We start from the raw sequence: 26149 nt of genomic DNA, 5'->3' as shown, positions 1-26149 counted from the left end.
TTCTGTGCAGCAGAGCCAGCCACGGTGCCATGAGCCTGGCTACTACTGCCTTCCCCTGGTGAGTCATCTCCCCCAACAGTATCCAAAACGGTATACCTGTTTTGGAGGGAGATGACTGCAGGGGACACCTGCACTGCCTTCCTGCTTTTTCTCTGCCTTTTGGTCACCCATTCCCTGTCTCCCTCACCAATCCTAATCTGCGGTGTGACCAACTCACTGAACGTGCTATCCACAACCTCCTCAGCATCGCGGATGCTCCAAAGTGAGTCCATCCGCAGCTCCAGAGCCGTCATGCCGTCTAACAGGAGCTGCAGCTGGACACACTTCCCGCACATGAAGGAGTCAGGGGCATCGGCCACGTCCCAGAACTCCCACATTGAGCACGAGGAGCATAACACGGGCCTGAAATCTCCTGCCATTTTTACACTTTACCTTAACTGAGTACAAATATAGTACAGATCGGATGGGCATGAAGGGATACAGCACAAGAAAGTGCGGAGGGTTTTGGCCACGGTTGGTATCATGACCGGTATAGGCTTGGAGGGCCGAAGGGCCTGTTCCTGTGTTAAATCATTCTTTGTTCTATGCTCTTTGGTTGACTTTTCTGAGTATGATCTTGCTCCCGGGGGTGCAAAAGCACATAGTATTCAGCGATTCTTATTTCTGGCCAAGCATCACACTTAAAGTTTGAGGCGTGTCGGGCGCAGTTCGTTGGATGGAGGTGGATGTACTTCTAGGGCCATAAAGGAATACACTGAATTGAACGAGAACAGCCTGGTCTCACCCTCTACTTTGTGGGAGATATTAAAGGCAAAGATTAGGGGGGAGATTATCTCATACAAGGCATTCAGAGACAGGGAGACAGGAAGGAGCACCAGGAGCTGGTGGGCGAAATTCTGGGTGTAGATTGGGAGTATGCGAGTGACCCAATTTCGGAGTTATGGGCACGCAGGAAGAAGCTGCAAATACAGCTTGACCTGTTGACCACAGGCCAGGCAGTGTGTCAGCTATGGTACTTCAAGGGGGTGGTGTATGAGCATGGGGAGAAGGCTAACCACCTTACTGCTCATCAATTACGGCGACAGAAGGCTGCCAAGAGAGATTGTGCAGGTGGGGGAGCTGAGGGTTGGGTTTGTTCTCCGACCCAGAAAAGGTGAACAGGACTTCAATGATCTTCTATGAAGGGCATTATAAGTTGGAGCCACCAGAGGACAAGCAGGGGTTTGAAGCTCCCCAAGGTGGGGGAGGTATTGCGGGAGGAGTTGGAGTCACCACTGGGGCTGGAGGAGTTTCGCACAGCTTTAAGAAAGCTGCAGACGGAGAAGACGTCGGGGCCAGACGGGTTCCCAGTGGAATTATATAAGTTCACGGATCAGTTGGCCTGTTGCTGTTGAAAATGCCTTCCGGTTCAAACCCGGTGGTCATCTCCACTTTGAAAATGTGGCAGCAAATCCGTCATCATTTTAAGTTGAAGGCAGTGTGAAGGTGGGGCTCTATCTGTGGTAATCATTTGTTTCAGCTGGCGAAATTGGATGGCACATTTGGGGGAGGAACGGAAAGGGGCTGGAGATGGAGAGCGTTTTGTTTCTGGATCGGCAGTTTGCCAGCTTGGAGGAGTTGAAGGAGAAAGCAGGACTTGGGAGGCAGAAACATTCTGGTATTTTCTGGTATGGGACTTTGTGTGGTGAATGTATTCACCATAATGCATGCATGATACCATATCTGGTGACCTATGACCTGGAAGTGGTGATATGAACTGCTTCCAGGTGCTGTACTGTAACCCCGGTATGGCTCCGCTTCTGGCTCCGCCAACACCGGGGCCATATATAGGCCGGCCTCTTGTGGGCGGCATTCATCTGTACTACTAATTCTGGCAAGTTCATGACTAATAAAGCCTACTGTTCACTTGCTCTCTCTGCCTCACTGTGAATTGAAGGTATATCAATTTAATAGTCATCAACAGCACTATGTAAGCCGCTCTAAAGCCAGACAGGCTCGAACTCGACGCCCGCGCGTCCGAAGCCAAGGAAATATTCGAACATTGGCTCCGATGCTTCGAGGCCTACCTCAACTCCTCCACACCTCCCACAGAGACTCTCAAGCTGCGACTCCTCCACGGCCGGGTGAGCCATCGAATCTCTGTAATGATCGAAAAAGCGGCCACGTACGAGGCGGCGGTCGCAACTCTTAAGGCACTCTTCGTGAAGCCCGTAAATGAGGTGTTCGCCAGACACCTCCTCACTACTCGCCGTCAACGCGCCGGAGAATCGCTGGACGAGTACCTCAAAACTTTGACTCTACTCGTGAGGAACGGCAGCTATCGAGATGTGACGGCGGACGAACATATGAACTCACAGATCGGGACACCTACATGGCGGGGGTCCGCTCGAAACTATATCACGCAGCGCCTGCTGGAAAACGGGACCTCCAACCTGCGAGAAACGGTAAAGCTAGCTACCTCACTGGAGGTGGCCTACCAGAACCTCAGCGCATTCCCCGCGGGCCTGCCGAACCCCTCGTGGACACCCTCGTCGCGACCCCCGTCGGACCCGACCACATCGCAGGCTAATGCTGCGCGTCTGCCAGCCCAGCTCGGGGAACATAAGTGATACTTCTGCGGCCAGGGCCAACACCCCCGGCAGCGCTGCCCAGTCCGCACAGCAACGTGTAGCGATTGTGGGAAAAAGGGGCACTTCGCTAGAGTCTGTCTGGGCCGACCTAAGGCCCAGAAATCGAAAACACACCAGGCCCGACCCATGGACTCAGCCCCACAGACCCCGCAATGCGGCTGCATGCCTGCCGAGAACGCCCCCGTCAGATGCGTCATCGGCATCGTGCGACTCATGGTGGCCCCATCTTGGCCGCCGGCCCCGACCGACACGTGCGACTGATGGGGGCGGCCATGTTGGTCACATCTACGATCCAGCCCGACACGTGCGACTCATGGGGGCCGCCACCTTGTGACTCTACCGACCGCACAGACGGGCGCAGTCACCCTCGACCAGTCGCAGCCAAAACAGCTGAACATCTCCATGATGGTTGTCAGGGTCAACGGGCACGAGAGCCCCTGTCTTTTCAACTCCGGTAGCACAGAGAGCTTTGTCCACCCCGACACAGTAAGGCGCTGCTCCCTCCACACCTACCCAGCCTCCCAAACAATCTCCCTTGCCTCAGGGACCCATTCGGTTCAGATCCGGAGGTACTGTATCGTCAATCTCGCGATGCAGGGCGCAGAGTACACACATTTTAAGCTCTATAGCCTCCCCCACCTCTATGCCCCCCCCCCCCTCCTGCTCGGATTGGACATTCAATATAACCACCAAAGCCTGACCCTACAGTTCGGCGGACCCTTGCCCCCCCCTCCCCCTCACGGTGTGCAGCCTCGCGACCCCCTTCACTCTTTGCGAACCTCACTCCTAACTGTAAGCCCATCGCCACCAGGAGCAGGCGGTACAGTTCGTTGGACATGACATTTATCAAGTTGGAGGTCCAGCGACTGTTGAGTGAAGGGATCAGCGAGGCCAGCAACAGCTCCGGAGAGCGCAAGTGGCGGTCATCCGGAACGGGGAAAAGAATCAGATGGTTGTGGACTACAGCCAGACAATTAACCAATTCACGCAACTCGATGCGTACCCCCTCCCCCGCATAGCGGAGATGGTCAACAAGATCGCGCAGTACCGTGTGTTCTCCACGGTCGATCTGAAGTCGGCCTACCACCAGCTCCTAATCCGCCCGGAAGAGCGCCAGTGCACTGCTTTCGAGGCAGCCGGCCGGCTCTTCTACTTCCTCAGAGTCCCTTTCGGCGTCACGAACGGAGTCTCGGTCTTTCAGAGAACGATGGACCGAATGGTGGACCAGTACGGTTTGCGGGCTACATACCCGTACTTGGACAATGTGACCATCTGCGGCCATGACCAGCAGGACCATGACGCCAACCCCCAGAGGTTCCTCCAGGCCACCCAATCCCTCAATCTCACATACAACAAAGAAAAATGCGTCTTTCGTACTACCTAACTAGCCATCCTCCGCTATGTCGTAGAGAACGGAGTCCTAGGGCCCAACCCTGACCGTATGTGCCCCCTCACAGAACTGCCCCCTCCCCACAGCCTCAAGGCCCTAAAACGATGCCTGGGCTGTTCTCCTTTACGGCCAAAGGGTCCCCAACTATGCGGACAAAGCCCGCCCACTTATTCAAACAACCACTTTTCCCCTGACGGACGAGGCCCAAGCAGCCTTCAGCCGCACCAAGGCCGATATCACCAAGGCCGCAATGCACACGGTGGATGAGTCCATCCCTTTTCAGGTAGAGAGCGACATGTCAGACGTCGCACTGGCCGCCACACTCACCCAGGCAGGCAGGCCAGTAGGATTTTTCTCTAGGACCCTCCACACTTCCGAAATTCGACATCCCTCAGTTGAGAAGGAAGCACAAGCCATAGTGGAAGCCGTGCGGCACTGGAGGAGTACCTAGCTGGTAGGAGGTTCACCCTCGTTACCGACCAACGATCGGTAGCCTTCATGTTCGACAACGCACAACGGGGCAAAATAAAAAATGATAAAATCTTGAGGTGGAGGATCGAACTCTCCACCTACAACTACGATATCAAGTATCGTCCTGGGAAGCTCAACGAGCCCCCCGATGCTCTGTCCTGCGGCACATGCGCCAGCGCGCAAGATGACCGACTTTGGGCTATCCACAATTACCTCTGCCACCCGGGGGTCACCCGACTTACTCACTTCATTCAGGCCCGCAATTTGACCTTCTCCTCCAAGGAGGTCATGCCATGACCAGGGACTGCCAAGTCTGCGCGGAGTGCAAATCGGCCAGACAAGGCCACCTGGTAAAGGCCTCCCGGTCCTTTGAGCGCCTAAGTCTTGACTTCAAAGGACCCCTCTCCTCCAGCAACTGGAATATATACTTTCTCACCGTCATCGATGAGTATTCCCGCTTCCCCTTCGCCGTCCCCTGCCCCCACATGACCTCAGCCACCGTAATAAAGGCACTGCACAACATCTTCACGCTGTTCGGTTTCCCTGCCTACGTGCACAGTGACCGGGCACATCGTTCATGAGCGATGAGCTGCGTCAGTACCTGCTCAACAAAGGCATCGCCTCGAGCAGGACTACGAACTATAACCTGCAGGGAAACGGGCAGGTGGAGAGGGAGAATGCAACGGTATGGAAGGCCGTTCTTCTGGCCCTTAGGTCTAGAAGTCTTCCAATCCCTCGCTGGCAGGAGGTCCTCCCTGACACCATCCACTCCATCAAATAGCTCCTCTGCACAGCCACGAACGAGACCCCTCACGATCGTTTGTTTATCTTCCCAGGAAGTCCATCTCCGGGGTCTCGCTTCCATCTTGGCTGAAAACTCCGGGACCAGTCCTTCTCCGGAGGCACATGAGGAGCCATAAGACAGATCCGCTGGTCAAGTAGGTCCAGTTGCTGCACACCAACCCCCAGTACGCTTCCATCGCGCACCAGGATGGACGGCAAGATACGGTCTCCCTACGGGACCTGGCGCCAGCTGGTTCCCCCGCCAACGCGCCCCCCCCCGCCTACATCCCCCCCCCCGCCCCGCTTCCCATCGCCACTCACAGCGCCCCATACGCCCCCCCCCCGGGACTCCTGTATTGTCCCGCGCAAACACTGCCGCCACCCATCACCCCCCCCCCACCCCACCCCTGCACCCCAACCGTCTCCGACACAACGCCCCTGGAGTCACCACCTGCGACAACTGGGCCCGCCGCACTGCCAAAGCTGCGGAGGTCGAAGAGAACGATCCGGCCCCCAGATAAACTGAATATGTAATGATCCCACGTCACCCCCGCCGGACTTGATTTTTTTATCAGGGGGTGAATGTGGTGTATGTATTCACCATAATGCATGATACCATAACCTGTGACCTATGACCTGGAAGTGGTGATATGAACTGCTTCCAGGTACTCTACTGTAACCCCGGTATGGCACCGCCTCTGGCTCCACCTACACTGGGGCCATATATAGGTCGGCCTCGTGTGGGCGGCATTCATCTGTACTACTGTCACTGGCTAGGCAAGTTCATGACTAATAAAGCCTACTGTTCACTTGCTCACTCTGCCTCACTGTGAATTGAAGGTATACCGATATGACCGACATTTCCGACATTCCCATTTATTGGAGAGTTTGCTCTCCTGTGCGGGGGTCGGAAGAGGGCAGCACATTTGGGATATCTGGGTTTGAGGGGAAGAGCATGTTATGGTGGAAGAGGTGAAGGCCAAGTGAGAGGAGGAGGACTCAGAATAAACAAAGAACAAAGAAAAGTACAGCACAGGAACAGGCCCATCGGCCCTCCAAGACCGTGCCGACCATGCTGCCCGACTAAACTACAATCTTCTACACTGCCTGGGTCCGTATCCCTCTTTTCCCATCCTATTCATGTATTTGTCCAAGATGCCCCTTAAACATCACTATCGCCCCTGCTTCCACCATCTCCTCCGGCAGCGAGTTCCAGACACCCTCTACCCTCTGTGTAGAAAACTGCCTCGTACATCTACTCTAAACCTTGCCCCTCGCACCTTAAACCTATGCCCCCTAGTAATTCACCCCTCTACCCTCGGGAAAAGCCTCTATCCACTCTGTCTATGCTCCTCATAATGTTGTAGACCTCTGTCGTCGCCCCTCAACCTCCGTCGTTCCAGTGAGAACAAACCGAGTTTATTCAACCGCTCCTCATAGCTAATGGAGGGGCATTTTCAGGATGAAAACCTGTAACCAATGGAGTGCAACAAGGATCAGTGCTGAGGCCACAATTATTTACAATATATATTAATCACTTGGACGAGAGAAGTGAATGTAATGTTGCCAGGTTTGCAAACATAGGTGGGAAGGCAAGTGTGACACAAAGAGTCGGCAGCGGGATATAGACAGGTTCCATAAGTGGACAAAACTTGGAAGATAATACAGGAAAATGTTAAGTTATCTTCTTTGGTGGCAAGAATATTATATAATAAAAGAAGGACTGCAGAAAACTGCAGCACAGAGGGAGTTGGGGATTCTCATACACAAAAAACTAGCAAACAGGTTCAGCAGGTAAGAAGGAAGCAAAATGAAATATGGGGTGGGATTCTCCGACCACCCGCCGGGTCGGAGAATCGCCGGGTATCGGCGTCAATCCCGTCCCCGTCGGCTGCCGAATTCTCCGGCACCGGGGTTTTGCCGGGGGTGGGAATCGCGCCGCGCCAGTCAGCGGCCACTGGCAGCGGCCACCACGGCGATTCTCCGGCCCGCGGTGGGTCGAGTGGCCACCCATTTTTTTGCCGGTCCCACCGGCGTAGAGTAGGTCCTTACTGGCAGGATCTGGCGGTGCAGGTGGCCTCCGGGGTTCTCGGGGGGGCACGGGGGAATCTGGCCCTGGGAGGTGCCCCCACAGTGGCTTGGCCCGTGATCGGGGCCCACCGGTCCGCGGGCGGGCTTGTTCCGTGGGGAAATTCTATTCCTCCGCATCGGCCGCTCTGGTCCTCCGCGATGACCGATGCGGAGACGAAGCCCTCTGCGCATGCGCTGGGATGACGCCTGCATACGGCGCTTCCGCGCATGCGCCAACTCACGGCAGTCGGCGGAGGCCCTTCGGCGCCGGTTGGCATGGCACAAAACCCCTTCCCCGCCAGCCGATAGGGCACAAACCACTCCGGGGCAGAGGATTCCGCACCTTTGGGGCTGCCCGACGCCGGAGTGGTTCAGTCCACTCCTCGGCACTGGGACCCCCCGCCCCGCCGGGTCAGGGAGAATCCCGCCGATGGGCTTTTGTTTCAAAGGGAATGGATTATAAAAATAGGGAGGTCTTACTAAAACGATACAAGGCGCCAGTTAGATCACACTTGGAATGCTGCGAAGTCAAGCCAGGACAGTTGGTAGATTTTGCAAGCCCAGGCCAGATGATAGGGGATGAATGTAATGCGACATGAATCCCAGGTCCCAGTTAAAGCCACACTCATGTGTGTGGAACTTGGCTATAAGTTTCTGCTCGGCGATTCTGCGTTGTCGCGCGTCCTGCGTCAGGATTCACACCAATTCACACCTCTTTAACCTGGGGTTATCCCATCTCTGGATCTGTAAAGATTTAATCTCCTGCTAATGCTCGCATTCTAAGAATTGTCTGACATCTTTGAATTTGTCTATTTATATGTTTCTGGAACATACCTCTTCATTCACCTGAGGAAGGAGCAGTGCTCTGAAAGCTAGTGTCTGAAACAAACATGTTGGACTTTAACCTGGTGTTGTATGACTTCTTACTCTGAAAACTGAGATCTAACAGTGCTCAAGGTTTAAGACATTGTAGCAGTCTCTGAGTTCACAGTGGATAGTCTCCCAATTTCCCAGAAAGGTGTCATAAATATCAGGCTGTGAACTTTGTGCGGAAAATTGTCCATTAAGGTCTAGGATTTTTTTAAATGCAGCATTGAAGATAAGTAATCAGTATTAATTACCATTGCCTAGATGCAAATCTAAAGTGTTTCATGTTGCCAGAGGAAGAGGGCAAAATAAGCCATTTTTAAGATCAAGTTACACGCTTCCCTACATTCAATAAATATCACTTACAGTCAGGAGTTCTCGTGTGGTTTGGAGAGAGAAGCTGTTTCGCTTTACAACTGGAAGGGGGAGGGAGATGGTCTCTAGTTCAAGAGGCATGTCCTGCAGCTATATAATTCATTCTGGCATGGCAACAGAGAAAGAATCATCGGAGTAGGCTTTTCCTCACCTTTCCAAATTTGTCTCATGGCCCACCTGCTGCAATATCTCATTTTACTAGTAGAGAGGCCTATTTATTTCAATTACTCAACTCAACAGATCAATTAAGATGAAGGCTGAATATATTTGGAATCACTGAATCTTGCGATCTTGTCATAATGTCATATTCAAAGCATCATTGGTAGCCATGCAGGGCTGTCCATCACTCACTCACCTCAACTGATTTCAGAGAGACAACAACCATCAGCTAAACCAAGTTCTTCAGTTCACATCCCGTTTCACTAGGTTCCCCAAGAACACTTCAAGAACAGCAGGATCACTATATTTCTGAATGGTGGTGCTTCTTTCACCTTGCTTCGCAGAACTGTATCATAATTCTAAATATACCATAATTTAGAGCAGACCCATCCAACCATTTTGCTCAGGGGACCACATCTGTATATTTTTCTCACTCCAGGGGCCGATAAGCAAATTTCTGAAAGATAAGGTTTGGCGCAACAATAAACTGAATTTCAAAAAAAAGTTGTGATTTTCAGGAAAGAAACAATTGCTGAGCAACATGAAAGCAATAAATTGTCATGTAAAAAAAGAGTAAGCAATAAAAATCCACAAGGTGTGAGAGGGTCAATGTATGTGGATGGGGAAGTGGGAGTGGGTGTTGGTGTGTGATGAGAATGAGTCAGTGAAAAAACAGAGATTGGACGTAAGGCAGACTCACTTATCTCCACATACTCATTCTGTCTCGCACTGCCACGTAGGTACTCACTCATATTCACCTCCACACAAATGCTCCCACACAGACCTTCGGAACGCAAAGTTACCTCACCCTCTCAGGGTCAGACATGACCTTGCCCTCCCGCTTGAGGAAGTAAGTTGAGACTGCCAGAGGTCTGAGCAGCCCTCAGTTCCGAGCAACCAAAAACCCTCCCACGTCTCCAATGCACCCACCACACAACCTCCCAAGCACCTCACTCTATCTCTCAAAATCTCAATCTTTCTTTTTCCCTCACACCCTCTCTTCCCCTCACACCCTCTCTCTCTCTCACACACCTCTCTTTCTCTCACATCCCTCTCTCACATTCTTTCTTTCCACTCACTCTCACCCTTCCACACACACACACACACCAGCTGCCGACTCCTCTCTGCTCCACCAGCAGCTAGTTTATTTTGCCCAACCACCAGCACCAGCCCCCAACAGTTGTTTTCTACCCAATTCCGGTACTTGCTCCCTTACAATCTGCCCGCCGTAAAAGTAAATTAGGCTGCCCAAGGTTGCGGCCAGGGTCCCTGTCCGAATTCAGGGCCAGGGCAATGCCTATGGGTTGGGGCCACTGCCGGGTCGAGCTCGGGGCCCGTTTTCCACGGTCAGGCCCAGGGCCGCTTTCCGAAGTCAGGCCTGGGGCCTCTTTCCAAGGTTGGGCCTGGGTCCACTTTCCGAAGTCGAGCCTGGGACCGCTTTCCGAAGTCGAGCCTGGGACCGCTTTCCGAAGTCAGGCCCGGAACGACTTGCCGAGGTGGCATAGGGCCAGTCTCTGAGGGCGGGCAGGGGGCCACTTTCCGAGGTCAGGCCTGGCCTACATTCCGAGGTCAAGGTCGGACTATGGGCTTCCATCGGAGTTCTATGTTGGGACCCAAGCTGCTGTCGGAGGTGGGGGCCGCTGCCCGAGGTTGAGGCCGCGGCCCAATATCTCAGCCGGGGCCTTGGCAAAAGTTGGAGCCAGGGTCACTACCCAAAGTCAGGGTCAAGGCTGCATTCCAAGGTTGAAATCGGTTCCCAGGCCGCTGTCCAAGTCAGAACCAATTACCAAAGTCGGGGCCGGGTTGCTGCCCCATTTCAGGGTCGGGATCATTGCCTATGGTCAGTGCCAAGGGTGTTTCCTGAGTTGAGACCCATGCCACTAAATCAGGTTGCTTTCAGAGGTTGAGGTCAGGGCCCAGGCCGCTGCCTGAGGGCAGCAGACAGGCCACTGCCCGCACCGAGGCTGGGGTCAATGTCCGAAGTTTTAGCAGTGGCCGCTCCCCAAAGTGAGGGGTGGGGGGCCACTGCCTGACGTCAAAGCTGGGGCCACTGCCTGAGGTCAACGCCCAAGTCATTGTCCAAGATTGGACCCAGCATTAGTGTCCGAGGTTGGGGCTGCAGCCACAGCCCAAAGTTGGAGTTGGACCATTGTCCGACATCGAGGCCGGAGCCACTGCCCGTGTTTGGGGCCCTGGCAACTTTCCGAGTGCGGGTCTGAGGAGACACCAATCCCACCCAATCTTGTTGCCATCCCTCTGGCACAGCTGCTCCCATTGAAATGGACCCCAGCCAGAAAGAAAAATATTCAAAACTTACCTGGCAACTGATGACATTTCACTCATCCAATCGCAGGTTGGTTTCAGCCTAATTAGGCTGTGGATAGTCAGCCGTTGGTGAGCTAATCAGCAGCCAATGCATGGAGAAACCAGCCTGCGTTTGGCTGAGCAGAAACTGAACACTTTTTAAAATTCTTTCTGGGAAGTGTTGAAGTTGAACCATTACGTACACTTGGAGGACGTGGCGGGCCACTTAAAAACATCTTGTAGGTCATATCGAGCTGGTCCTTGAACAAGCCTGATTTAGGGGAGCTGAGAGAGAACAGGAGCAGAGAAAATAACAAACTTCAGACAATTTTTCTAGTTTTATTCAGCAAGTGGCCTTCAACTTCCAGGTGCTGAAGGTTGATGAAGGATCTTTGCCATGGCCAAGCATCTCAGAGGTGATGTTAAAGAGGTCAAGCATCCTTTCTATGTCCTGTGCGGTGATTCATTATGCAGCAATCATCCGCAAACTGAAGATCATGGATGACCATGGTGGTCAATGTGGATTTTGCACGGAAGTGTTCACAGTAGAAAAGTTTCCCTTCCAGACGATACTGTATGCTCACTGGGTGAGAGGGCAGCACGGATGAGGTGGACAATGAAGTGAATCTGGTAAATGGGAACAAGGTAGAGGTAATCACACAACCTTATTTAAACCCGAGCCAGATGCAAAAGATATAATTTCAGATCCTCCATTCAGGACAGAGGTAGTCATATAGTCCTGCAGGTGTCTCAGGATGGTGACAAACTTCAACAGACAAGCAAGGCGTTGCGACGACGTTCAAAGAGCTTCACGATTTAAAGAATCAAAGCCTCGGTTAGGTCGATGAAGGCAAGGAACAATTCTTGGTTTTACTGAGCATTTTTTCTGGATCTGCCTCGCCGCAAAGATCATCACGTCTGCAGTACCCCAGATGGTCGTAAGCTGGCCTGGGTTTCTGGGAAGATCTCTTCAGCAATTCAGGAGGATGAGGGCCTGGATCGTACCCGAGATGGTCAGGAGGGAAATCCCGCTGTAGTTTTCACAATTAGATTTATCCCCTTTCTTGTGGATAGTAATGATGATCACATTCTTGAGATCCTGGGGACATCTCATCATCTCAGAGGCAGAGGATGATCTGGTAGTCATGACATGAGCCAAAAATAACAGACAACAAGTAATGGTCTGGCGAATCATACTCATATTCTCATAGTTACCACTACACTAACACAATTCAATATTGTGTGTTTCTAAAAATTCATCACATCTGCGGCCAATTCACCACACGTGCCAAGTGGTGAGCTTTATTGTACAACACTGATCTGACAGGGCTGACAAGCTAATAATTCTGTACTGGACAGAGTGCAGCACTGTTGAAGACTATGGGCGGGATTCTTCGTTTTGGGACGCCTGGAATGCGTTCACCGATGGGAAGGAGAAACGGGCATGGGGAGAAAATCAGGACGGCGGCGAACCTACACCGCCCCCATGGTGGAAGAAACGAGGTCCACGCTACAAGCCAGAGGGAGTATGTAAATAAATGCAAATGTGTCTTAATGACCCATCGGCATCTATTTAACGGGTCTGCGCCATATGCTTTGGCTTCCCATGACTTTGCAGTCCCTGTGGCTGTGAATCACGTGGGCACAGATCACTTGTGCAAGGTGCACGCTATTCATAGCTTTCTAGTAGTGGTCTGTGATTGGCAGCTTTGATTCAATAATCTCCCTACATGGTTCATGGTCTAACTGGCTGGTGAAGCCACAATGTTTGTAAACATTGACTACATCAAAGAGAGATAAGTGCAATGCACTATCACGCTTGTGGGAACTAGATGCAGGTCATAGCTGCTCTCCTTCCAAGAATGGGCATATGGTGCTGAAAGGCAAGTGGGCAGCACGGTAGCACAAGTGATTAGCACTGTGGCTTCACAGCGCCAGGGTCCCAGGTTCAATTCCCTGCTGGGTCACTGTCAGTGCAGAGTCTGCACCTTCTCCCCGTCTCTGCATGGGTTTCCTCCGGATGCTCCAGTTTCTTCCCACAGTCCAAAGACGTGCAGGTTAGATGGATTGGCCATGATAAATTGCCCTTAGTGACCAAAAAAAAGGTTCGGATGGGGTCATTGGGATAGGGTGGAAGTGAGGGCTTAAGTTGGTCGGTGCAGAGTCGATGGGCCGAATGTCCTTCTGCACTGTATGTTCTATGTCATATGTTACAGCTGAAATTCTTCTCACTGTCCCTGTCTGGACTGCTTTCTCACAGGGTCTCATTTTGGAGGGTGGTCTGTGGAAGGGTCCCTTTAGGCAGCAGGTCCCTGTGGTGTTCTCCCTATTACAGGGGTGCGTGGGGGGTCCCTCTATTACTGGGGTCCCTGTGGGAGTCAATTCCCAGATCCAAAGCCCTTTCTATGAAAAAAGTAAGAAGGTTTACCCAATGTTTGGTCAATATTGATCCCACAAACGTTTGCCTTTTGTGGGATCTTGCAATGTACAAATTGGCTACTGTAGCTGTCTACATATTAACGGAGACTACAGGAATGAAATAGATCTTTGGCATTAATGCAAATTAGCAAATAACAAATCAAAATGATTTTCTAAATTGAGAACAAGGCAAAGTGTGACATAAAACAGTCTGCAGGTGTGTTACTCATGCCAAATACTACATTATTATATTCAACTTCAAAAGTAATAAACTGGCTGTAAAGCACATTCTTATCTCAAAGAGTAGCTCGGTACCATTTTACAAACAGGAAACAACATAAAAGAGTGTACCTTTCAAACAAATAAAATGAGGAAGGTGAATAGCTGTAACAATGTTGGCTTCTGCCGTGATATTAAACAATGGACCTGAGAACTCTGATTGCTTTATAACAATAATAGGAGCATATTCATTCCATGAGCAGTATTTGTAATCAATAGTTATTGCTTTCTTGATTTCCCATCTTAGTCCAGTTATGGAACATTCGTAAAATCCTTCATCTGGAAGGAAAATCCTGCAAAGAAACATAATTATTCATGAATATGTCATAGAGAATTTAAAAACTGACTAAAAATGGGCTTTTGTCATACATTACCTAAAAAACATGTCATGCTCAGAGACCTTTGGTTTTATGACTATCCATTTTACATCATCCTGAAAGAAATGGGAATATAAAGCAAATGATAAGAAAACAGATTACTGCAAAAAACAGAAGCTCTCAAATCTAAATTAACTTACATCTTTGAATCTGCATATGCCACAAGATTTTAACCTGTGATGACCAAGTCTTTGAAATCCAATTTGTCCTGTGTGAATAGGTAAAGAAATAAATTTTCTTATTGGATTCATTTTTCTCTCATAACAATTAGAATGCCTGTTGAATTTCCCTGTTAATAATGGTTTATATGATTCTGCAAACAATAGCTTTGCAAGCCAATTAACAGTAAAGAATAGCATGTAAATCAAGAACAGAATATTCTCGTCCTCCAGCAGACAAGATATGGAAAAGCGTTGCTATTTTCTTTTTTCTCTTTTAATAAAGACCTTTCCATTAAATCCATAGAATGACAAAGCAAATGTAGTGTATGACTACTTCTTCGAGAGCATAATACTCATTCAATTGTTGTAGTACCTGATGTTCCTAGTGTGAGGCTTTCAATTTCTGATGGAGGGCCCCAATCTAAGGTACATTTTTAAAAGATCAAAACACAAAACAAGTTAAAATTATCTTTCCTTTCATCTTAACTGCAGAACATTACTCTATTCCTTAATATTCCTAAAAATAGTTTAAGTTAAGAATTAAATAATACATTAACTTAGGTCAAATGATTTGTGTCTTTTCTAATAGGACTTATCCTAAATTGGCTTTTAATTAGGATGAAACAAACTACACTCAATTTGTTGTTGAAACCTGTTCATGTTAATTTATAGAAAGCAATACCATTTTTTGGGAAAGGTTAGGAGCACACACATTCTCCATTAACTTCAACAGTAATATGATCATATGAATTAGGAGCAATATGAGCCTTTTGGTCTCTTGGTCTCGGGGCCAGCAGCACAGTTCAATTCCCGTACCAGCCACCCCGAACAGGCGCCGGGGCATTTCACAGTAACTTCATTTGAAGCCTATTTGTGACAATAAGTGATTTTCATTTCATTTCTTGAACCTGCTCCACCATTCAATAAGATCATGCCCAATCTGACTATGACCTCAACACCACTCTCCCACCTCCCCTAAGTACCTTTCGACAGCTTCATTAACCAGGAATCTATCTACTTCTTCTGCCTTAAAAATATTCAATAACCTTGCCTCCGCCACTCACTGGGGAAGAATTTCACAGACCAGCAACCTGCAAAAATTCCCCTATTTCCATCTAAAATGGGAAAACCGGTGGCTTCTTATGGCGACATGCAGGTGGATGTCACACGGTGGGTGGCTCCTGCTCGAGCTTACATTTTTTGGCCCTTTTCACCCAGATTTGGGGGAAAATTTGATATGATCAATCTCTAGAAAAGTTTCGGAAACTAAAGGACGTTGAAAACCCAACAGAAGAATACGGAGCGAAAAGGTACGAGCGCTAGTCTGCCTGAAGCAGAATACTGTGGGAGGTGAGATGGCAGGGGCAAGCTGATCATGTAGACCTGCTCCCATTACGTTGGCTGAGGTGATGGCAGTGGGGTTTGAGCGGCAGTTTGCCAAACATTTTGATAGGCATCAGAAGGAGATGATGGCCTCGCTCATGGATTGTGGATAATTCACTGGCTCCGATTAAGGAGGCTTTGGGAAAGGCATCAATGGCAGTGCAGGAACAAGGAGAGGTGTTGAAGGGGGTGTAGGAGGCAGTTTCGCGGCACCCCGACTAGTTCACCTCGATGGGTAAGGAGCTGAGGAGGATGGAGTAGAGTAACAAAGGGTGGATAGCCAAAGTGGAAGACCTGGAGAACAGGTCACAATGGCAGAATCTGCGGGTTGTGAGTCTGTCTGAGGGACTGGAGGGCGGAGGCCAATGGAGTACTTTGCAGAAATGTTAGCCACGTTGTTGTGAGAAGAGGAGAACCTCCTCCCTCTATGAGCTGAATCGGGATCACCAGTCACTCCGGCTGAAGCTGAAGGCGAATGAACCCCCACGAGCTGTATTCATAGCTATCAGGCGACGAGAAAGTACTGAGATGGGTGAAGCAGAATCGAGAGGTGAGGTGGGAAGGTAATGGTATTCGTATATACCAAGATCTCATGGTAGAACTGGCAAGACAGCGGATGAGTTTTGGTAAAGTGGAGGCAACGTTGTTCAAGACCAACGTGACGTTTAGAGTCCTCTTCCCGGCGAATCACACACAAATCCAGGAACTATTACTTTGAGACAGCAGAGGAGGTGGAGATGTTCGTGAAGGCTGAAGAATTGGGACTGAACTGAGCTTGGAATTTGTTCTTTCTTTTTGGTTTGGTTGGGCGGGGAGGGTTTTGGGGCATTGGGGTAATATGTTGCCATTTGTTTCCCTTTGCTTGGGAATTATGTTGGGATGTTTGGAAGGACTAGATGTGGGGGTGCCCTTATGTTGACTTGTCGTTGTTGGCATTTGGTGGAGGGGCCGCAGCTGGCGGCACCTGTGTGCACAGGCTTCGATGGGCCTGGGAGGTATGAAGGTTGGGGGATTGGGACTGCGCAGGGAGAAGTGGTTTCGAGAGGAAATGGTTGAGGGGTTTCTGGGAATGCGGAGGGCCAATTGGCTGACGGTGACAAAGGGCAGGGTTGGGTCCCTCTCGCTGGGTGGGGCAAGGAGCAGTGACAGGAGCGGGTTGAGAGACTGCCCCCCTCTTCCATCCGTCCGTATGGTAACATGGAATGCGCGAGGGTTGGGTGCGCCGGTGAAGCCAACGTGAGTTTTCTAGCATTTGAAGAACTTGAGAGCTGACGTGATGCTGTTGAAGGAGTCCCATTTGAGGGTGAAGGACCAGGTGAGGTTTCGGAAAAGGCTGGGTGAGTCAGGTGATTCCACATGGGCTTTGATAGCAGGGCCCAGGGGGGTCATGATACTGGTGGGCAAGAGTAAGGTTTCAGATGGAGACCAAGGGGGCAGAAGAATTGGCTGGTGGGTTTCTAGGAAGGGCCAGATAGCTGACAGTGACTAGGGCAGGGTTGGGTCCCGCTTGTTGGGCAGGGCCAGGAGCAGTGATCATGACTGACAGGAAGAGGATGGAGGGAGTGAGAGACCCCCCTCTTAACTATTTAGGTTTTCAGAATGCCTTTGACAAGGTGCCATATAGGAGACTGTTAAATAAGTTAAGAACCTTTAAGGGTAGGATACAGGCCTGGATAGAAGATTGGTTGACTGGCAGAAGTCGGATAAAGGGGTCTTTTTCAGGATGGCAGCTGGTGACCAGTGATGAGCCTCAGGGGTCTGTGCTGGGACCACAACTTTTCACAATATACATTAATGATCTGGAAGAAGGAACTGAAGGCACTGTTGCTAAGTTTGTAGATGATACAAAGATATGTAGAGGGACAGGTTGTATTCAGGAAGCAAGGGGGCTGCAGAAGGACTTGGACAGGCTAGGAGAGTGAGCAAAGAATTGGCAGATGGAATACAATGTAGAAAACTGTGAGGTTATGCACTTTGGTAGGAAGAATGGAGGCATAAACTATTTTCTAAATGGGGAAAGGCTTATGAAATCAGAAGCACAAAGGGACTTCGGAGCCCTAGTTCAAGATTCTCTTAAGATTAACATGCAGGTTCAGTCAGCAGTTAGGAAGGCAAATGCGACTTCCGGTTGCGGCTATGACCAGCTAAGTCGCACATTTGGCGGCTCCTGCTACAAAGGTGTTTTCGGGCCGATTGGAGGGCCCCAACGGCGCTGTAAGGACAAATCCCGGTGGGGGAAGGCTCCCTGAGGAGAACCAGACCAACTTTATGGTCGGTACCTGGAGTGGGGTGGTAAAGAAAGCAACAGCAGCTCCCCAAAAAAAGCGGGGGAAGAAGACCAAAATGGCGGCCGGTGGCGCACCCGAGGAATGGAGGAAATGGGCGGAGGAGCAGCAGGCCGCTCTCCTGCGCTTCTTTACGGAGCTGAAAATGGAGCTCTTGGAGTCAATGAATGCGACGACCACCAGGCTGATGGGAGCCCAGGCGACCCAAGAGGCGACGATTCGGGAGCTGCAGCAGGAGATGACTGTGAGGGAGGAGGAGGCCACGGTCCTCGTGGGAAAGGTAGAGGTGCACGAGGCACTCCACCTGAAATGGCAGAGCCGTTTTGAGGAGCTGGATACCCGAATGAGGCGGAAGAACCTGAGGATCTTGGGCCTGGCAGAAGGCCTGGAGGGATCAGACCTCCCGGGATACGTAGCAGAAATGCTGAGCTCCCTGATGGGGGCAGGGGCCGTCCCTTCGCCCCTGGAGCTGGAAGAGGCCTACAGGGTCATGGCTAGGAAGCCAAGAGCAAATGAGCCCCCGAGGGCGGTGCTGGTGCGGTTCCAGCGACTCAGCGATCGTGAGAGAGTGCTGGAGTGGGCCAAGAGGGAAAGGAGCAGCAAGTGGGAGAATTCGACGGTGAGGGTCTACCAGGACTGGAGTGCGGAGGTGGCTAAGCGGCGGGCCCGGTACAACCGGACGAAGGCGGTGCTACATGCAAAACGGATCAGGTTCGGAATGCTGCAGCCAGCGCGCTTGTGGGTCACCTACAGGAACCAACACCACTATTTTGAGTCCCCAGAGGAGGCGTGGGCCTTTGTACAGGAAGAGAAACTGGACTCAGATTAGACCCAGGGGATACTTGGCGGCCGTAGCCGCTCGGGTACTTTTAGCTGAACAAGCGGTTTTTTTTTCGGCTGGGTCGGAACTGTGCAACTCTTATTGGAACGGTTTCCTTTATTTTCTTCTTTCTTTGTTTGGATCTTGAACTCTTGCTTTGGGTTTTTCTTCTGATGTTTTTTCCCCCCGTTGCCAACTTCCCTTAGTTATTGTTATTGTGGTTATTCATGGTTATTTATGGTTATTTATGCTGTTTGGTAGAGGGCGACTGTTAAGTACATTGTTATTTGTTATCTATCTGTTATTTATAATGTTAAGTTGGGGAGGCGGGACGGGGGGGGGAGAGCAGATCGGGGTTATGGGCTCCTAGGGGGGGTTCTTTACAGGCATGGACGGGGACGGGGGTGGAACTGAGGATGGCGGGGTGGGGTGTGGCAGGGCGAAAGCGCGGGCTTTCCTCTGTTTTCCCGCGCGCGGGGCAGAGGAGGGGGGAGGGGAGGAGTGCGGGGCGTGGCTAGCAATGGCGACCTTTCCCGCGTTGGAGCGGGGCCAGGGAGGAGTGGCAAGGGGGGGGAGGCCCCCCCCCGAGCCGGGGGGAGTCGGAGTGTGGCAGGAGCAGCCGGGTCAGCGTGAACCAGCTGACTTACGGGAGTACGATGGAGGGTACATCGCGGCTAGGAGGGGTCCTAGCCTGGGGGGGGGGGGGGGGGGGGGGGGGGGGGGGGGGGGGGTTAGGGAGGGACACCGGGTTGCTGCTGGAAAGACCAGAAACGGGAAGTGGAGGACTGGAGAGGTGGGGGGAGGGGGCCATCGCCATGGGGAGCGGGTCAGAAGGGGAGGGTCGACCCGGGGCGAGCAGGGAACAGGACATGGCTAATCGGCAGGGGAAGGGGGCGGGTCGTCCCGCGACCCGGCTGATCACTTGGAACGTGAGGGGGCTGAATGGGCCGGTCAAGAGATCAAGGGTATTCTCACACCTGATGGGACTGAAGGCTGATGTAGCAATGTTACAGGAGACCCATTTGAAGGTAGTGGACCAGGTTCGCCTGAGAAGGGGGTGGGTGGGACAGGTGTTCCACTCTGGATTGGACGCAAAGAACCGGGGGGGTGGCGATTCTGGTGGGAAAGAGGGTGTCGTTCGTGGCGGAGGAGGTGGTGGCGGATAAGGAGGGTAGGTATGTGATGGTGAAGGGTAAGCTGCAGGGGGGAGAAAGTGGTGATGGTCAACGTATATGCCCCGAACTGGGATGACGCGGGTTTATGAGGCGCCTACTGGGCCTCATTCCGGGACTGGAGGCAGGGGGCTTGATCATGGGGGGGGACTTTAACACAGTGCTGGACCCCGGGCTAGACAGATCGAGCTCAAGGACCAATAGGAGGCCGGCAGCGGCAGAAGTGCTGAGGGGGTACATGGAGCAGATGGGAGGAGTAGACCCATGGAGGTTTGGTAGGCCGAGGGCGAGGGAGTATTCCTTTTTCTCCCACGTCCATAGAGTGTACTCCAGAATTGATTTCTTCGTGTTGAGCAGGGGGCTGATCCCGAGGGTACGGGAAGCTGAGTACTCGGCCATTGCGATCTCTGATCATGCACCACATTGGGTGGATGTGGAAATGGGGGAGGCGCGGGACCAGCGCCCGCTGTGGCGGCTGGATGTGGGGCTGTTAGCGGACGACGAGGTGTGTAAAAGGGTCCGGAAGAGCATTGAGAGCTATCTGGACTTGAATGACACGGGTGAGGTGCAGGTGGGGATGGTCTGGGAGGCCCTGAAGGCAGTGATCAGGGGAGAGCTGATCTCCATAAGGGCACACAGAGAAAGAAAGGAGAGGCAGGAGAGGGAGAGGCTGGTGGGGGAGCTATTGGAAGTGGATAGGAGATATGCGGAGGCACCAGAGGAGGGGCTGCTGGGAGAACGGCGCAGCCTGCAGGTCAAGTTCGACCTGCTGACCACCAGGAAGGCAGAGACGCAGTGGAGAAGGGCACAGGGCGCGGTCTATGAGTATGGGGAAAAGGCGAGCAGGATGCTGGCACACCAGCTTCGCAAACGAGATGCGGCTAGGGAGATTGGGGGAGTGAAGGAGAGGGGCGGGAAGGTAGTGCAGAAGGGGCAAGAAGTGAATGGGGTCTTCAGGGATTTTTACAAGGAGTTGTATCGGTCTGAGCCGCCGACGAGGAGAGGGGGAATGGAGGACTTCCTAAACAAATTGAGGTTCCCAAGGGTCCAGGAGGGGCTGGTAGAAGGGCTGGGGGCGCCAATAGGGCTAGAGGAGCTAGTCAAGGGAATAGGTCAGATGCAAGCGGGGAAGGCGCCGGGGCCAGATGGGTTCCCGGTGGAATTCTATAAGAAAAATGTGGACTTGGTGGGACCGGTACTGGTACGAGCCTTTAATGAGGCGCGAGAGGGGGGGGGTTCTGCCCCCGACAATGTCGCAGGCTCTGATCTCCCTGATATTGAAGCGGGATAAAGACCCCGTGCAGTGCGGGTCCTACAGGCCTATCTGGCTTCTGAACGTGGATGCCAAGTTGCTGGCAAAGATCCTGGCAGCTAGACTAGAGGATTGTGTGCCAGGGGTAATCCATGAGGACCAGACGGGGTTCGTGAAGGGGCGGCAGCTCAACACGAACGTGCGGAGATTGCTGAATGTAATTATGATGCCGGCAGTGGAGGGGGAGGCTGAGATAGTGGTAGCGCTGGACGCGGAGAAGGCATTCGATAGGGTGGAGTGGGAGTACCTGTGGGAGACGTTGGAACGGTTTGGGTTTGGGGAAGGGTTTATTAAGTGGGTGAAGTTGCTCTACTCGGCCCCGACGGCGAGTGTAGTGACAAACGGGAGGAGGTCGGAATATTTCGGGCTCCACCGAGGGACCAGGCAGGGATGTCCCCTATCCCCCCTACTTTTCGCACTGGCGATTGAACCGTTGGCGATGGCACTGAGGGGTTCAGGGGGGTGGAGAGGACTGACTAGGGGCGGGGAGGAACATCGAGTATCGCTGTATGCGGATGATCTACCGCTGTACGTGGCAGACCCAGAAGGGGGAATGCCGGAGATAATGGAACTATTAGCAGAGTTTGGGGACTTTTCGGGGTACAAACTAAATTTGGGCAAAAGCGAGGTTTTTGTGATACACCCGGGGGACCAGGGAGAGGGTATTGGGAGACTCCCCTTCAAGCGAGCAGGAAAGAGCTTTAGGTACTTAGGGGTGCAGGTGGCAAGGAACTGGGGGACCCTCCACAAGTTGAACTTTTCCAAGCTGGTGGAACAGATGGAGGAGGAATTTAAGAGGTGGGACATGGTACCGTTGTCGCTGGCGGGGAGGGTGCAGTCAATCAAAATGACGGTCCTCCCAAGGTTCTTGTTTTTATTTCAGTGCTTGCCCATCTTCCTCCCTAGGGCCTTCTTCAAAAAGGTGACGAGTAGCATCATGAGCTACGTGTGGGCGCATGGCACCCCAAGGGTGAGGAGGGACTTTTTGGAGCGGAGTAGGGACAGTGGAGGGCTGGCACTACCCAATCTCTCGGGGTACTACTGGGCGGCAAATGTGTCAATGGTGCGCAAGTGGATGATGGAAGGGGAGGGGGCAGCTTGGAAACGAATGGAGAGGGCGTCCTGTGGCAACACAAGCCTGGGGGCCCTAGTAACGGCACCATGGCCGCTCCCCCCCACGAGGTACACCACGAGCCCGGTGGTGGCGGCCACCCTCAAGATATGGGGGCAGTGGAGGCGACACAGGGGGGAAATGGGAGGTCTGTTGGCGGCGCCAATAAGAGGGAACCATAGATTTATCCCGGGGAACATCGACGGGGGATTTCAGAGCTGGTACAGGGTGGGCATACGGCAGCTGAAGGACCTGTTTATAGAGGGGAGGTTTGCGAGCCTGGGAGGGCTGGAGGAGAAGTTTGAGCTCCCCCCGGGAAACATGTTCAGATATTTACAAGTGAAGGCATTTGCTAGGCGGCAGGTGGAGGGGTTTCCCCTGCTCCCCAGTAAGGGGGCGAGTGATAGGGTGCTCTCGGGGGTCTGGGTCGGAGGGGGGAAGATATCAGACATCTACAAGATAATGCAGGAGGCGGAAGAAGCATCAGGGGAGGAGCTGAAAGCCAAGTGGGAAGGGGAGCTGGGAGAACAGATAGAAGACGGGACGTGGGCGGATGCACTGGAGAAGGTCAATTCTTCCTCCTCGTGTGCGAGGCTGAGCCTCATTCAATTTAAGGTGCTGCATAGAGCTCACATGACGGGGACAAGGATGAACCGGTTCTTTGGGGGTGAGGACAGGTGTGTCAGATGTCTGGGAAGCCCAGCGAACCATGTGCATATGTTCTGGGCATGTCCGGTGCTGGAAGGGTTCTGGAAGGGGGTGGCAAGGACGGTGTCGAAGGTGGTGGGGTCCAGGGTCAAACCAGGATGGGGGCTTGCGATCTTTGGGGTCGGGGTAGAACCGGGGGTACAGGAGGCTAGGGAGGCCGGAATACTGGCCTTTGCGTCCCTAGTGGCTCGACGAAGGATATTAATTCAATGGAAGGACGCGAGGCCTCCAAGCGTTGAAACTTGGATTAACGATATGGCTAGCTATATTCAGCTAGAAAGGATCAAATTTGCCCTGAGAGGGTCGGTACAGGGATTCTGTACGCGGGCAAGTCTGCTCGCTGCTCATGTCTGAAACTGTAGGCTGCCTTGTTTGTTAAGTTGTTGCCTGGGGGGGGGGGGGGGGGGGGGGGGGGGGGGGGGGGGGAGGAGGAGAGAGACTGGTGCGCGCGAGAGGGCGGGCGAGGGAGGGATATTTGCCTAGAGGGATTGTGTTGTAAATAATTTAAAAATTAGTAGGGGTAAATGTTTGTATGGAAAAACTCTTTCAATAAAAATTATTTAAAAAAAAAAAAAATAAGGAAGGCAAATGCAATGTTAACATTCACGTCGAGAGGGCTATAATACAAGGCCAGGGATGTATTTCTGAGGTTGTATAGGCTCTGGTCAGACTCCATTTGGAATATTGTGAGCAGTTTTGGGCCCCATATCTAAGGAAGGCTGTGCTGGCCTTGGAAATGCTGTTCAAAGAGGAAATGGGCAGGGTACAGGCCCAACATGCTCCCTCTCGGGTAATAGGAAGGAGTAACAAGCCCAGAGAACCATGGATAACCAGAGATATTCAACATACAATGAGAAGGAAGAGGGAGTATTTTATAAGTACAAGATGAGCAAATGAAATGAAATGAAATGAAAATCGCTTATTGTCACGAGTAGGGGCAGCACGGTAGCATGGTGGTTAGCATAAATGCTTCACAGCCCCAGGTTCGATTCCCGGCTGGGTCACTGTCTGTGCGGAGTCTGCACGTCCTCCCCGTGTGTGCGTGGGTTTCCTCCGGGTGCTCCGGTTTCCTCCCACAGTCCAAAGATGTGCGGGTTAGGTGGATTGGCCAGGCTAAATTGCCCTTAGTGTTCTAAAAAATAAGGTTAATGGGGGTTGTTGGGTTACTGGTATAGGGTGGATACATGGGCTTGAGTAGGGTGATCATTGCTCGGCACAACATCGAGGGCCGAAGGGTCTGTTCTGTGCTGTACTGTTCTAAAACTTCTAATCTGGGCTTCAATGAAGTTACTGTGAAAAGCCCCTAGTCGCCACATTCCGGCGCCTATCCGGGGAGGCTGGTACAGGAATCGAACCGTGCTGCTGCCGTGCTTGGTCTGCTTTAAAAGCCAGTGATTTAGCCCAGTGAGCTAAACCAGAAGCATTAGTGGAGTACAGAAAGTGGAGGATGGAGCTTAAGACAGCAATTAGGAGAGCAACGAGAGGCTATGAGAAATCTCTAGCTGGTAAAAGTAGGGAAAATCCCAAGATCAATGGGAAGATGATAACGAGGGAAAAAAGTGGGGCCCATTAGGGACCAAGTGCGGAATCTGTGGGTGGAGCCGAAGGACACTGGTAGATTGTTCAGTGAACATTTCACATCTGACTTCACCCAAGAGAATGAGGAGGCAGATATGGAACTCGGGAAGAGACTGTGCGGTTATTGAGCAAGTTTTCACAGGGAGGGACAAGGTACTGGAAATGTTGGCAGGCTTAAAAATAGAGAAATCTCCAGGTCCGGGTGAATTGTGTCCCTGGTTGCTGTGGAGACGAGGGAGGAGATTCCAGGGGCCCTGATCCAAATTTTTAAGTCTTCTCTGGCCATGGGGGCCAAAAGACTGGAGAATTGTAAATGTGGTCCCACTATTTAAGAAGGTTGTAGGGTTAAGCCAGGGAACTACAGGCCAGTAAGTCTCGTATCAGTGGTGAGGAAACAAGTGGAGAAAATTCTGAAGGAGAGAATCTATCTCCACTTGGAAAGGCAAGGTTTGATCAAAAATAGTCAGCATGTCTTTGTCAGAGGGAGGTCACCCCTAACAAATTTGATTGAATTTTTTGAGCACGTGACTAAGTGCGCAGATGAAAGTAGTGCAGTTGATGCAGTTTACATGTATTTCAGCGAAGCATTTGACAAGGTTCCACATGGGAGACTTATAAAGAAGGCACATGGGATACAGGGGAAGTTGATAAGGTTGATTTAAAGTTGGGTGAGCTGTAGGAGACAGAGGGTGATGACAGATGGCTGCTTTAGTGACTGGAAGCCAGTATCCAGTGATGTACTGCAAGATCTATGCTGGATCCCCTATTAATCATCATTTACATAAATGACTTAGATGACTCTGTGGGGGGTATGATCAGCAAGTTTGCAGATGACACAAAGATAGGCCGGCTGGTTAACAGTGAGGCTGAGAGTCTTGGGTTACATGAAGATATAGACGGGATAGTTAATCGGGCAGAAAAGTGGCAGATGGAATTTATTCCTGAAATGTGTGAGGTGTTACACTTTGGAAGGAGTAATTTAACAAGGAAATATTCACTGAGTGGCACCACACTGGGAAGTCCTGAGGAACAAAGAGACCTTGGCGTGTTGGTACGTAGATCTCTGAAGGAAGAAGGGCAGGTGAATAGGGTGGTGAAAAAGGCATATGGTACACTTGCCTTTATCAATCGTGGCATAGATTAGAAAAATAATGTTGGAGTTATATTGAACATTGGTGAGGCCACAGCTGGAATACTGTGTGCAACTCTGGTTGCTACATTATAGGGAGGATGTGGTGGCACTGGAGGGGGTGCAGAGAAGATTCACCAAGATGTTGCCTGGGATGGAACATTTAAGTTATGAAGAGAGGTTGGATAGGCTTGGGTTGTTTTCGCTGGAGCAGAGAAGACTGAGGGGCGACTTGATCGAGGCGAACAAGACTATGAGGGGCATGGACAGGGTGGATAGGGAACAGCTGTTCCCCTTAGTTGAAGGGTCGGTTATGAGGTTCAGGGGGCGCTTGAACAAATCTTTTTACCCAGAGGGTGGTGACAGT

The 26149-nt window shown here is 51.7% G+C and overlaps 1 protein-coding gene across 1 annotated transcript in view; it reads right to left on the bottom strand.

Annotated features, from left to right (window-relative positions):
• Positions 1 to 26149, bottom strand: part of LOC119978323 — a 492194-nt gene that overhangs the window by 318491 nt on the left and 147554 nt on the right. The window contains exons 4-7 of the mRNA XM_038819870.1: positions 14658 to 14705; positions 14264 to 14331; positions 14121 to 14179; positions 13819 to 14039 (exon numbers count right to left, since the gene is read on the bottom strand). Of these exons, the coding sequence (XP_038675798.1) occupies positions 13819 to 14039; positions 14121 to 14179; positions 14264 to 14331; positions 14658 to 14705 (396 nt within the window). The remainder of the gene's footprint in view (positions 1 to 13818; positions 14040 to 14120; positions 14180 to 14263; positions 14332 to 14657; positions 14706 to 26149) is intronic.

Source organism: Scyliorhinus canicula, chromosome 1 (assembly GCF_902713615.1).
Source record: "Scyliorhinus canicula chromosome 1, sScyCan1.1, whole genome shotgun sequence".
Taxonomy (NCBI): Eukaryota; Metazoa; Chordata; class Chondrichthyes; order Carcharhiniformes; family Scyliorhinidae; genus Scyliorhinus; species Scyliorhinus canicula.
Note: the sequence above shows the minus strand (reverse complement) of the source record. Positions and strands in the feature narration are given on the sequence as shown.